The sequence below is a fragment of the Macaca nemestrina genome, chromosome 12 (assembly GCF_043159975.1).
Source record: "Macaca nemestrina isolate mMacNem1 chromosome 12, mMacNem.hap1, whole genome shotgun sequence".
Lineage (NCBI taxonomy): Eukaryota > Metazoa > Chordata > Mammalia > Primates > Cercopithecidae > Macaca > Macaca nemestrina.
The window spans coordinates 113156495-113168464 of record NC_092136.1 but is presented as its reverse complement, the minus strand read 5'-3'; the positions used below and the strand labels follow the sequence as shown (position 1 = coordinate 113168464).

General features: G+C 44.4%; 1 protein-coding gene across 12 annotated transcripts in view; it reads right to left on the bottom strand.

The window, feature by feature from the left end:
• Window positions 1-11970, bottom strand: part of LOC105493592 (neural cell adhesion molecule 1) — a 313546-nt gene that overhangs the window by 17375 nt on the left and 284201 nt on the right. For all 12 annotated transcript variants that reach the window (XM_011761369.3, XM_071075578.1, XM_011761371.3 and 9 more), the window contains 2 exons: window positions 4815-4939; window positions 770-947 (listed from right to left, as the gene is read on the bottom strand). In XM_011761369.3, coding sequence (XP_011759671.1) covers window positions 770-947; window positions 4815-4939 — 303 coding nt within the window. The remainder of the gene's footprint in view (window positions 1-769; window positions 948-4814; window positions 4940-11970) is intronic.

The following is an 11970-nucleotide window of genomic DNA, read 5'->3' as shown; positions in this document are numbered from 1 at the left end:
TGGATGGTCTGGAAAAGCAGAGTGATCAGTTGAAGAGCTCCTTCTTCTCTGAGGGATTTGGCCAATAAGGAGACTGGCCATCAGTGTCAAGGTTAGGTCTTGGATCCCTGGAGACAGATCTGCATCTCCTAGGAGAATTGCTGCCATCACAGTCTCTAGCAGACTGAATTGCTTTCACTGATGGTGCTTTCCAGAGTCTATTTTCTCCACTTGTTCTATTACAAGTGGTTCAATTTAATGTATGTTTCCATTGAGAGGCCTTTGGTAGATAGGGTTTGTAACTAACTGGGCATCATCTCTTCCTTCTCTTGGGGTCATCACAGAGAAGAGATTTGGACCATGGCTGTGCTGATAAAGCAAGCATCAGATAGAAAGTGCTTAGAAACAGTTATGTGGTCCAAGTATGATGTGGCAGATGGCAGATAAGGTCTCAAAAAAGGACGCTTACTCAACCAACTTCCAAGGCTAGGCTGGAGCTGGAGCACTTCCCATCTGAGGGGTCCAATGGACTGATTGGCATCAGTCCTTCAAGGCCAAATGGGATAGGACCTTTTCTCCAGGATGCTTGGCCAAGCCTTCCTGGGGGTCCAGTACATCTCACCCCACTGCACAGATAGGTACAAGGCAAAACTAAGCTTTGCATGGGCAACCAATCATGAGGATGGCTGTAAGCAAGCAAGTTGTCAGGGTTCTTCAGGCGCATTAGGAGGTGCAGCACTTGTGCATTAATTCAAAGCGGGAAACAAACAGAAAGCAGAGGCAGCCATACCTGGGATGGCTGTGGGCTGGGCCGAGGTCCTGAACACAAAATGAGCTGCCTTGGATTTTCCTTGCTGGTTCTCAGCCACCACGTAGACCTCATACTCAGCATTCCAGTCCAGGGACTTCAGCATGACGTGGTCACTGCCAGACGGGAGCCTGATCTCTGGTTTCCACTCGGAGGAGAGCTTCAGAGGATACAAGAGACCAAAAGAAGGATACAAGAGACCAGAAAAGCTTTAGACAGAAGTACTGGTAAGACCAGATAATAGGCAGAACTTACGGGACTCAATAACTTTTGGTGCGAAATCATGGAAATAAGAAGCGATGATAGGGGTTGGGCACAGTGGCTCATGCCTATAATCCCAGTCACCTTGGGAGGCCAAGGTGGGTGGATCACTTGAGGTCAGGGGTTCGAGACCAGCCTGGCCACCATAGTGAAATCCCATTTCTACCAAAAATACAAAAATTAGCTGGGCGTGGTGCCACACACCTGTAGTCCCAGCTACTCTGGAGGCTGAGGCAAGAGAATGGCTTGAACCCAGGAGGTGGAGGTTGCAGTGGGCCAAGATCATGCCACTGCACTCCAGCCTGGCTGACAGAGCAACACTCTGTCTCAAAAAAAAAAAAAAAAAAAAACAAAGAAGAAGAAAAAAAAAAGCAGTGATGGGACATGGTCTTTATTCTTTACCAGCCTGAAAAATTGCACAGGTCAGGAGGTCAACCTTGCATGCTGGCAAACACAAGCAGCAGCAGATGCCAGCGTGGCACTGAGCCAACCCTGTCAAGGTCCCATCACCTTCAGGGCATGCAGAGACTCAAGCACCATCCCTGTCTCCCAGGCTACACTCTGGTGCTGGGGACATACGCATAAAGATGTCTTAGAAGAGTAATAAAACAAGTATGTTTCTTGTCATATTTCAGGATGCTGCTTAAGTTAAGGTGTGTGACTCACCTTCCTGATGTGTGAATACTGTGTAGATTCCAGTTTCGTTAAAAATAAAAACTATTTTTGTTGCGCCCTTACTAAGCGCTAGGCACTACAAGAAGCTTTACACACATTTTCTCGTTGTATTCCTACAACATGCCTGTGGGGTTTCGTCAGGCTCTTACTAAACCCGATGATGGGGAAGTGAGAGAGAAGTAAGGTGACTAACGTAAAATCACACCTGCAGTCAAGGTTGGAGCTAAGTTCGTTTGGGCCCAAAACTATGATCTTTCCTTTTTTTTTCTTAATTGTGTTCTTGAAAATAACAGTTTTAATTGATACAAAATAGCTATATACATATTTTCAGGGTACATGTGATAACTTAATACATTCACTTAATTTGTAAAGATCAAGCCAGTGTAATTGAAATATCCATCACCTTAAATATTTGTCTTTCTTCAGGCTAGAAACATTTGAATTATTTTCTTCTAGCTAGTTGGAAATACACAATAGGTAATTGTGAACTACTGTCACACTACTGATCTATCAAACGCTTGGCTGTATTTCTTCTATCAAACTGCATTTGTTCCCATCAATCAATCTCTCTTTATCTTCTCCTCCTCTCATGATCTTTCCTTTCTTTAGTAGGGAGCTCAACAAACGTCTGTTGGACTGAATAAGGTTTTTCTATTCCATGCAGTGTGGCCTGGTCTCTGTAACTGCAACAAATAGATGGCGGTACCTCAGGACTAAGTTCTGCTGTCAAGTCCAACAGTGGGCTGCTCAAAGGGTCCACAGAGAACGATAATTAGGTAACCACCTCCCTCACCAAAGAGTTGTGGAAGAAGACGTGGAAGGCCTGACAAGTCTTCAGACGGTTTCACAATTGCACAGCCCACCTTTTTGCAATCTTTGGTCTTTTCACGAGGCAGATGCCCTGGGGTATCTGCTGGGCACACAAGAAGGCTTGATAGATGTTTATTGCACGACAGGCTGCTCCTTAGAAGGGCAGAACACAATAGCACTGTCACCTGGACAGTGGTCTAGTAGCTGTTGTAGGCCCATGGCTAAGGCTGGATGAGGAGCTATCTTACAGCAAAGCAGTCCTCCCAGGCAAAAGGGTTTGCACCAGCCAAAGAGATGGCTTTAGGAATGTGACAGTGCTCATGCCGTATGGGCAAATGCTAGTAGTGCTGGAAGGGGAATTCTAGTTTCCTTAGAGTCTAACCAGAAAGTCTGGCTATGCTGTAAGCTAGGATGTATATATATATCACTATGTGGCTCCATTTTCATTTAAAACAAAGCAGTTCAGGTATCTTTCCTCTTCATTTCTCTGTCTTCCTTGGCAAACATCATTATACAAGAGACAACCAGAATCTAGAGAAAATGTATGTTATATTATACTTATCCATAATATAAAATGATAATATTTAGCAAACATGAATGAGGTTTTGAAGTGAGAGAGAGGGTGGTTAAGGTTGTTAAAATCTAACACATTTCAGTGTTGTGCCCAGTTGTGTCTTTCTAATGCAGAGCTGCCTGCTGCAGCCACAGTGGTTCCTCAGACATCCGACGTGATCTCATACGGGAGATGGTTCCAGCCTGAGCCTGCCTCTTAGCAGCAACCGTAGTGACCATTTATAAAGGCTTCCAAGTGTCAGGCACATTTCAGGCTCTTTGCATATATTATAACGCATCTTTATAACAACTCAATAAGCTATTTTATCCCCATTTGACAGATGGAGAAATTGAAGTTCTGAAAGATTAGGTGACCTATTCTTCCAGAATAAGTAGTAAACCTAGAACTGGATGCCATGTCTGTCTGGCTCTAAAACCTGTGTTCTGTCCATGGGGCCACATCAGGAAAACCATTGGAAAGGCATCCCAGCCTACCACACCTCCGCTTCCAGGGGGATATCGGGGACCACCTGCCCAATCCTTGTGCCCTACTCGGCAGTGAGGAAGCCATGAGGACCTCTCAGTCACTGGAATCTCTGGACTGGGCCTTAGGGCAGTGACAGGCCTTTCCTACTATTTCAGCTCATACCTGCTTACAAATTAAGTGGGAACAAGGCCTCCCCAGCTGAGAAGTGTGCCTGCAGGGCTCTGTGCTGAACCGGCTCTCCAGAAGCTAGCCAGTTAAAGACCTATCACTTCCACGGGGGACTGATCACAAGGCAGAGAGGAAGTAACTCAGCTTCCCAGAAAGAGTCTTCCTTGGGGCTATGTGAAGAAAGGAGATTGCTCCCTTGTTCATTATTTTCTCTACTACAAAACCCTAGCAAGAGGTTATTCTCAGTGTTCAGATGTGGCCTCTAAATCTCTCAGCCATTGGTTGTAGTTGAAGATGACCAAGTGTCATTCTAAAACCAAATGGAAAGGGTGATTTTCAGTGTGGGATTCGGATAAAAGTGGAATGAGGGAATCTTAAGTTGCTGGTGAGCAAACCAGGAGAAGATGGCTTAGAGCCAACTTGCTGTTAGCAGGATTAGGACAGCTCAGGTGGCCAGGTGAAGGGCTGGTGAGGGAACAAGGATTGTTTGAGGACCTTAGGCAGCCTCGGGCAGTGGGGAGAGCCCAGTCTCTCAGTCAGGCTTGGATTTAAACTGCCTCACCCAGCTGTGTGAGATCCGGCACTTACTGACTGCTGTGCACCCACTTACTTCATCTGTAAAGAGGGGATAATGGTCAGACCTACCACACAGGGTTCTCGTGCAGAGAAAATGCATGTGGTCACAGTGACAGTGCAGGTGCCCGGCCTACCATACACATTTTATCCAAGGTAGTGATTCTTATATATTAGTATGGCATTTAAGAGAAGTACTAGATAATGGCAAAATAACTTTGTAGAAAAGTTCAAGACACAGAAAAATCAACCATGGTATGAGTTTGTCACCACCACAGTCATCTAAGAGGCTTTCAAATGGACCCAGTGTGAACATGACCTAACAGCTGTAGGGCCATCTTGGGATTTTAAGCCATGGCCAGGGCCCATGGGCCACCTGCCAGACACAGAGTAAGACCCCATGCCACCCCTGCCCCACCTGGGCTGCCCCTGTTGTTTCCCTAGCAAGCTGGGTGTCAGGGTCGCAGGGTTCTGGTGAAGTCTGAGAAGGAGGCCACTCACCGCTCGGTACCTGACCAGATAGTGTCTGATGGGGGAGCCGCCGTCATCCTGCTTGATCAGGTTCACTTTAATAGAGTTTCCATCCTCTCCCATCTGCCCTTCGAGCTTAGGTGCACTGGGTTCCCCTGAAACAGCCAGTTAATTCACATGAAATTCGCATCCACAGAAGGAAAATCCAACCCATCCGAATGGGATGGAGTGACAGGGTGGGGCTGGACACTTTTCTTGCTTTCTCAGAAATTCAAATGGTTAAAAAGCAATAAAAATAAAACTGAATTCCAGGTAGATGCCTCAGACTGAGCCCAAACTGAGAGTGCCTCTTGGGAATGTTCTGGTAAATAGCCTTCCTGTGAGCAGGGTCCTTTCAGTGTTTTAAGAATAGGCTTTTTTTTTTCTGTCTCTCTCACTGGTACTTATGTTTCCTTTTAGTTGCTCTTATAACTGAAGATTTAATTTTTATAAACCTGACACATCTTGAGGAACAGCCTGAAATAGGAGAAAATACAAGTGTTTGAGTAGGAAACTCCCATCCATAAAATTATTTTGCAAAACAGCCCAGTTTCTTGCCGGGACACGTCACTCACCCCTGGGGCTAGGAGGCCTGATCTCTAGTGGGAGTAAATAATGCTGCATTCTTGGGACTGGCTTTTCATGAATGACATTTTATTACTCAGACTCATTAAAAAAATAAGAAGTTTCCGGTTGTGATTAAATAAAGCACGACTTGCCCTAGGCAAGTTTTTTGTAAGTATCCTTATGCCTCTTACACAAGTTTCCTGTAAGTATCCACTTATGGTTCAAATGAGTGAGTGCTAATCCTCACACTTTAATGTGTTAAAGTGACAATCAGTGCAGTCTTTTTCTTTGTGAGAGGAGAGACAGAAAAACGTCTTTAGCATTTCTCAACAGAAAAAAAGTTGTTTCTTGATTTGCAATATACACTCAGCTTGTAGCACTGTGAATCCAAGGTTGAGAAGGAAGATGAACTTGCATGGGACAAACTGCTACGGCTAGGATGGTTCTCCAGTGAGTAAGGCACTAATTTACTTTAAAAGAAACAATTGCATTAATATATGCTGAAAGTAATAAAGTGAGAGGACATCTCACATACAAAGTTAAAACGTAGATTTAACACAGCGGGGAATCCTGCACTTCTGCGAGGAGCTATCTCTCCATCTATTTCATAACCTCAGAGAGAAAACTTGGAGACGCTACAAAACAGTTACCTTCTGGGTGGGCCACTCTGGCTTGCTCTCTGGAAAACAGAATCACAGACATGTGACAGAAGAGCCACAAAACGGCTTGTCACCAGGGCTTGGATCTAAGCACTTAAAACTGCACCACTGGCCATTTACGAGACGGCTACAGGCACAGTTAGTGTCACGCCTCACTTCTCATTCAGCTACTCTGGGAACCACCTTCCTTCGATACAAGGAGGAACCAGGGAGAAGGCTAAGGAAGAGCCCACTGCTCATCATCGCAGGGCTAGCAGCAGGCGGATCACCTGGGCACTTGTCAGAAATGTAACCAGATCCTTCCAGTGATCTGTGTGCACGTTTAGGTTTGAGAAGTAGCAGTAACAGGGATAGATTAAAAGCTACAACAGGGAGGATGCATAATGTCGGGAGGATATTTAGGAAAAGTTGTGCTTATTATTTGTTTTCTTAGATCAATAATTAAGGAAAAATAAAAATAGGAATAAAAAGATGAATGGATTTCGGGCAAAGACCTGTCTTGTTTTAAAGCCACTATCTAGCCCTGGGCCACAGCTATTCAGTGGAAAATAGGCAGAAATTTGGTTTAGACATGTCAAGGTATTTAGGCTTTCCAAATTCCTTTGGACTGTCCCAAGTCCTAGACAATACATCAGTTATGTCTATGTCATTATAGATATCTAGCGCTGAAAAGCGACTCAAAGTGGCATAGATTTTAGATCAGGGCAGGAGCTCTGTGTAGATTCAGAAATGCTGAACAAATAGAAGATGACACAGGAGAACTTTACAAACTGTATTCTCTGATTAAATTGGGGTGACCAACTCATCCCGGTTATCCTGGAACATTCCAGGTTTTAGCACTGCAAGTTCAACATCCTGGGAAACCCTTCAGTCCCAGGCAAACTGGAATGGTTGATGACCCTAGACCTACTGCAAATGAACGTAATTATTCTAACTTTATCCACTCAGAATCACAACACTGGCTCTGTGCTGAATGGTCTACCTGCCCTAGCATGGAGGGGATTTTTACAGGCAGCATCAGCGGCCCTTCCAACATGCCCACTAGGCAAGGACTGCGTCCTTCTCCCAAGGCCTCCTTTTAGGGATCAGTCCACTGGGGCTTCTCTGGCTGCACGTTCCTAATGAGTTCCTCTTGAAATTGAGCAGTGTGAGTTTTCAAGGCTGAATCAATCCTGCAAAATGCTGTCTCTGAACTCTGCATCATGGGGGGTCTGCTGCCTCCATCAAGTTTCATTCCACATTTGCAAAATATGGGCCCTGAATTGGATGCTCTTTAGGGCTCCTTCCAGCCCTGCCGTCATGTGAAACAGTGACAGCCACTGCACTAGCACGGACTGCCAACTATACCTGGGCTGTTTCTCATGACATTGTGGGAAACAGAACGCAAAATACAAGACTTTCAGCCAATTTTAGGGAGATGCACTCCAAGGTCAACAATTCCACATCTCTAAGGCAGAAAGTTGTCAACTTTTTGCTTTAAAATGTTGAAAAAACTATCTCAAAAGTTTTATCTTTGAAAAGAGACCCCCAAGTCTCTTCAAAGACCTAAAATAAAAGTCTCTCTGGGGAATCCTGCAGAAACCAACTTCCCTGATGAAAGTACTCTCTTATCTTTAGATTTGTTTCAGAAAAAAATTTAACTTGAATCAGAGAAAAACCATCAAAATCCATACCATAGTTAGAACACAGTTCCAACATTTGACATAGTTAGAACACTGTAATTTGCTATCATTGTATCTGAGTGACTATCAGTACTCTGATATGTGTGTATTATTTTCTCATAGAATTTAGAGCATTTCATATTATATAATAATATTGACTGGGCACAGTGGCTCATGCCTGTAATCCTAGGACTTTGGGAGGCTGAGGCAGGTGGATCACTTGAGGTTAGGAGTTTGTGACCAGCCTGGCCAACATAGTGAAACTCAGTCTCTACCAAAAAAAAAAAAAAAAAAAAAAAAAAAAAAAAAAAAAAAAGCTGGGTGTGGTGGCATGTGCCTGTAATCCCCGCTACAGCTACTCGAGAGGCTGAGGCACAAGAATCACTTGAACCCGGGAGGCAGAGGTTGCAGTGAGCCAAGATCGTGTCACTGCCCTCCAGCCTGGGTGACAGAGTGAGATCTTGTCTCAAAAATAAAATAAAATAAAATTTAGGTTTATTATTTAGAGTGCTCTACCTATGATTTATTCAACAGACGTGTACTGAGTATCTACTAGGTCCCAGGTAGTCTATTAGGCACTGAAGTCTCAAAGGTAAATAACACACAATTTTGTTTGCCAGATGAAAAAACTAAGTTATGATTAATTCTTTTAAAAGATGATGGGGCCCTTGGACAGATACATAATGCTTCCTATGACCTTTTTTTTCTTTTTGAGACAGGGTCTTGCTCTGTCACTCAAGTTGAAGTGCAGTGGCACAGTCATAGCTCACTGCAGTCTCAATCTCCATGACTCAAGTGATTCACTCACCACAGCCTCCGGAGTAGCTAGGACCACAGGCACATGCCACCACACTTGGCTAATTTGGCTAATTTTTAAAGTTTTTGTAGAGATGGGGTCTCACTATGTTACTGAGGCTGGTCTTGAACTTCTAGGCTCAAGTTATCCTCCTACGTTGGCTTCCCAAAGTACTGGGATTATAGGTGTGAGCCCCTGCACCCAGCCTATGACAGTATTTCTACACGAAGATCATATTCAACTAATATCACAGAGATTTGGACCCATTTGGTGGCTCTGTAACTTGCTGTGAGTACATGAAAATATGGAAAGAGCAATTGTTTAATCAAGTGTCTTATCTTCCAGTGTTCACTGTCAGTGAATTCTCTTAAAGATTACAAATGGGGTTAGAGAAACTTTCTTAGGCTTTCTGCACAAAGCCATGCCTGATGAGGGAGGGGCTGTGGCGGGAGAAAAGGACCTTTCTGTTCAGGAGGCTGACTGCTATATCGAGCACATTAGCAGAAGAAATGCCTGAGAGAGTCCTGATGTGCACTGTGTTCTGAGATGGTGGCTCTGATTGAAATCATTATGAGTAATTTCAGTAAAACCAATATTGTAATTATTTGTAAATGTTGGTTTGCGATTCAGCAGCAATCGGCAGGTTGCTCCCAGAAGACCCCTGGGGTTAATTACACCCTTGGAGTTTAGCTTTAGCCATGAGTCAAATGTTCCCCCCAAAATGCATTATGTAAAGACTACACCAACGGAACATTAAAAAGAAACTTTGCCAATAACAAATATAAAGTATTGTGCAGTTCTGTTATTTTCTAGCAGGATGTGAATCATGAACCCAAGAAAGAAAGAACGTACCATAGAGGCCACGTACAGTCAGATATATCACAGGCAGGTCCTATGAAATTCTCTCTTAGAAACCATAATTGAAATGTATATTTCTGGCTATGCCGATTGCAGGTTCTCTGTTTGTAATTACTGTGCTACTGTACTCTTAAATCTGAATCGGCTTTATGCCCTTCCTCTCATCAGCAGAAGCCCCAGGAATTAGAAAACTCCGGCTGGATATCTGAATTCCACAACAAAAATAGTAGCAAATCCAGGGTACTTGGACAGCATTGGTGAATTTTAGCAGGAAACAACATTCTATTTCTCTCTCAAAGGAGCCCAAACACCAAGAGTTAGCTGTGCCTTCTGAATGAAAGGCTGGGGTGCCAAACAGGCATCCTCAAGGAAGCCTCTATCTGGGGCTGGGCACAGTGGCTCATGCCTGTAATCCCAGCACTTTGGGAGGCCAAGGCGGGTGGATCACCTGAGGTCAGGAGTTCAAGACCAGCCTGGCCAACATGGTGAAACCCTGTCTCTACTAAAAAAAATAAAAAAATTAACTGGGCATGGTGGTGCCTGTAATCCCAGCTACGCAGGAGGCTGAGGCAGGAGAATTGCTTGAGCACGGGAGGTGGAGGTTGCAGTGAGCAGAAATTGCACCACTGCACTCCAGCCTGGGTGACAGTGAGACTCAGCCTCAAAAAAACAAAACAAAACAAAAAGCCCTCCATCTGTGTTCTCTATTCATCCACTTTGTTTTCTCTCTCATAGAGATCTGCACAAAGTTTCAGGTGTCTGAGCATAAACTCGTGATAAATGTGGGGCTTGCATTACAATCTTTTACTTTTCCTATCAAATAAGACTGTCTAGTTTTAAAAATACTGTTCATTTTGTTTATCCTAACTCCTGCCTCATTTGGGTGATTATTTCTTCCAAGCAATTTGAAACTTGTGTTATATATACCTTTTTACTCTTAGTTTTTGAAAAGTCCAAAATGTATGACTTTGCTATTCAAATATGAAGCCTATTTACTTTCTCCAAGTCAGAAACATTACAATTACATCCAGAGGTTAGAAACGTGGTTGGTCCTTAGGGCATCAGCAAATTATCTGAGGGAATCAGGATTTAGCGTTATTAGACCACTAACTCTCTTTCCTGAAACTAAAGAAACAAAGCTCTTAGCCCTTGATACCAAACAAAAGAATCGGGTGTGATCTATGTTGCATACATTCTTGGATCCTCATGACTCTCCCTGGCGCCTCTTTTGGTAACCTACCTGGCTATTCTAGGGATGCCAAGTGGCTTTTGGACAATCCCGAAGAACAGCCTGGCAGTGTAAGGGTGGGTATTAATTTGTCTTTGGCATTGTTCCTGCTAGATGAAGCTTTTGGAGTAAAGTTTTTTTTTTTTTTTTTTTTTCCCCTGGACCCTTTTGTCTTCAGCATTAGGGCTTTGCTTGTGCCTGAGTGACCAGAATCTTTGCCATCCTAGTCCCTGGCTCCAGGGAGCCTCGGGATACACAATGAGTGAGTGTGGGTATGGCCAGTTCCCAGCTTGCGGAGCAAGGATGCTGAGCTCCCCGCGGCCACACTCACTAAGGCATCTGGTCTGTAAATCCTTTCCAGCACCAGTTTCCTGAGGAATTATGAATGTGAGAGTGCGTGTTGGGGTGGGGCGGTAAATGGCAGCATGAAGTACAAATTAAACAGCAACCAATGAGCTCTGACAGACTGAACCACAAAAATACCAGTTCCCTTCTCGCGGGTGTCATGAAAACACCAACAGATTAATTGATCAATTATCTTTGTTTCATCATCCTAAAAAGAAAATATGACCAGGAAGGTATGGCTTGTGGTTATGGGGCTGATCCAGGCTGAGGAAGTTATGACAGAAATAACTGCTATCACCAACAGTTAACTCGGCTCCTGCCTCCAAGGCCACAAGGGGGGCTCGTGTCCATCTTCAGCTCTATTTCATGGACATTAGATTGGTTATGAAGAAGAATGTGGCTCCTGGGGAATTTCAGCCCTCATACTGGTGACCCTAAGGGAACTGTCAGTTTCCAAGGCCAGCGGCAGCCCACAGTCCCTGCCCACAGGATTCGGGCTGACACACCTCACTGCCTTTTCCTTCAGGCCCTTCCCACTGACTCTCTACCCTGGGAACCTCCAGTGCAGGGAATCCTTAGAGGTAAAGGCAATTAGAGCAGAAACCCTGGTGAAAAGTCTGTGTCGACCTGCCAGAGATCGTGGCAATCCAGACACACAGCTGTAAAAAAAATAAAGGAGGGAGTGGAAGGGGTGGTTAGTGATGTTTTCAATCTAAGAAGGAAGAGTGGGTGTTAAAGAGCTTAGCTCATCAGAATCAGCATTTCCTAGTACGAGTCAGTGTCAGTAGCTAAAGAAAAAAAATATCATTATGAATGGCTGGGGAGGGAGTCATGCTCAGACATGCAGCACACAGAGGGGTGCAGGGGGCTTCTCATCTCACGCATGCTGCTGGTGGGGAGTCCCATTTACACAGAGTCCTCAGTAGCTGGTGGACAAAGCCAGGGCTCCGTGGAGTCATTGGAGGAAGCCCTGCAGTGACATGATGCCATGACCTTAGAAATCAACGTTTGCATCCTCACTTCTTCTTTTCTG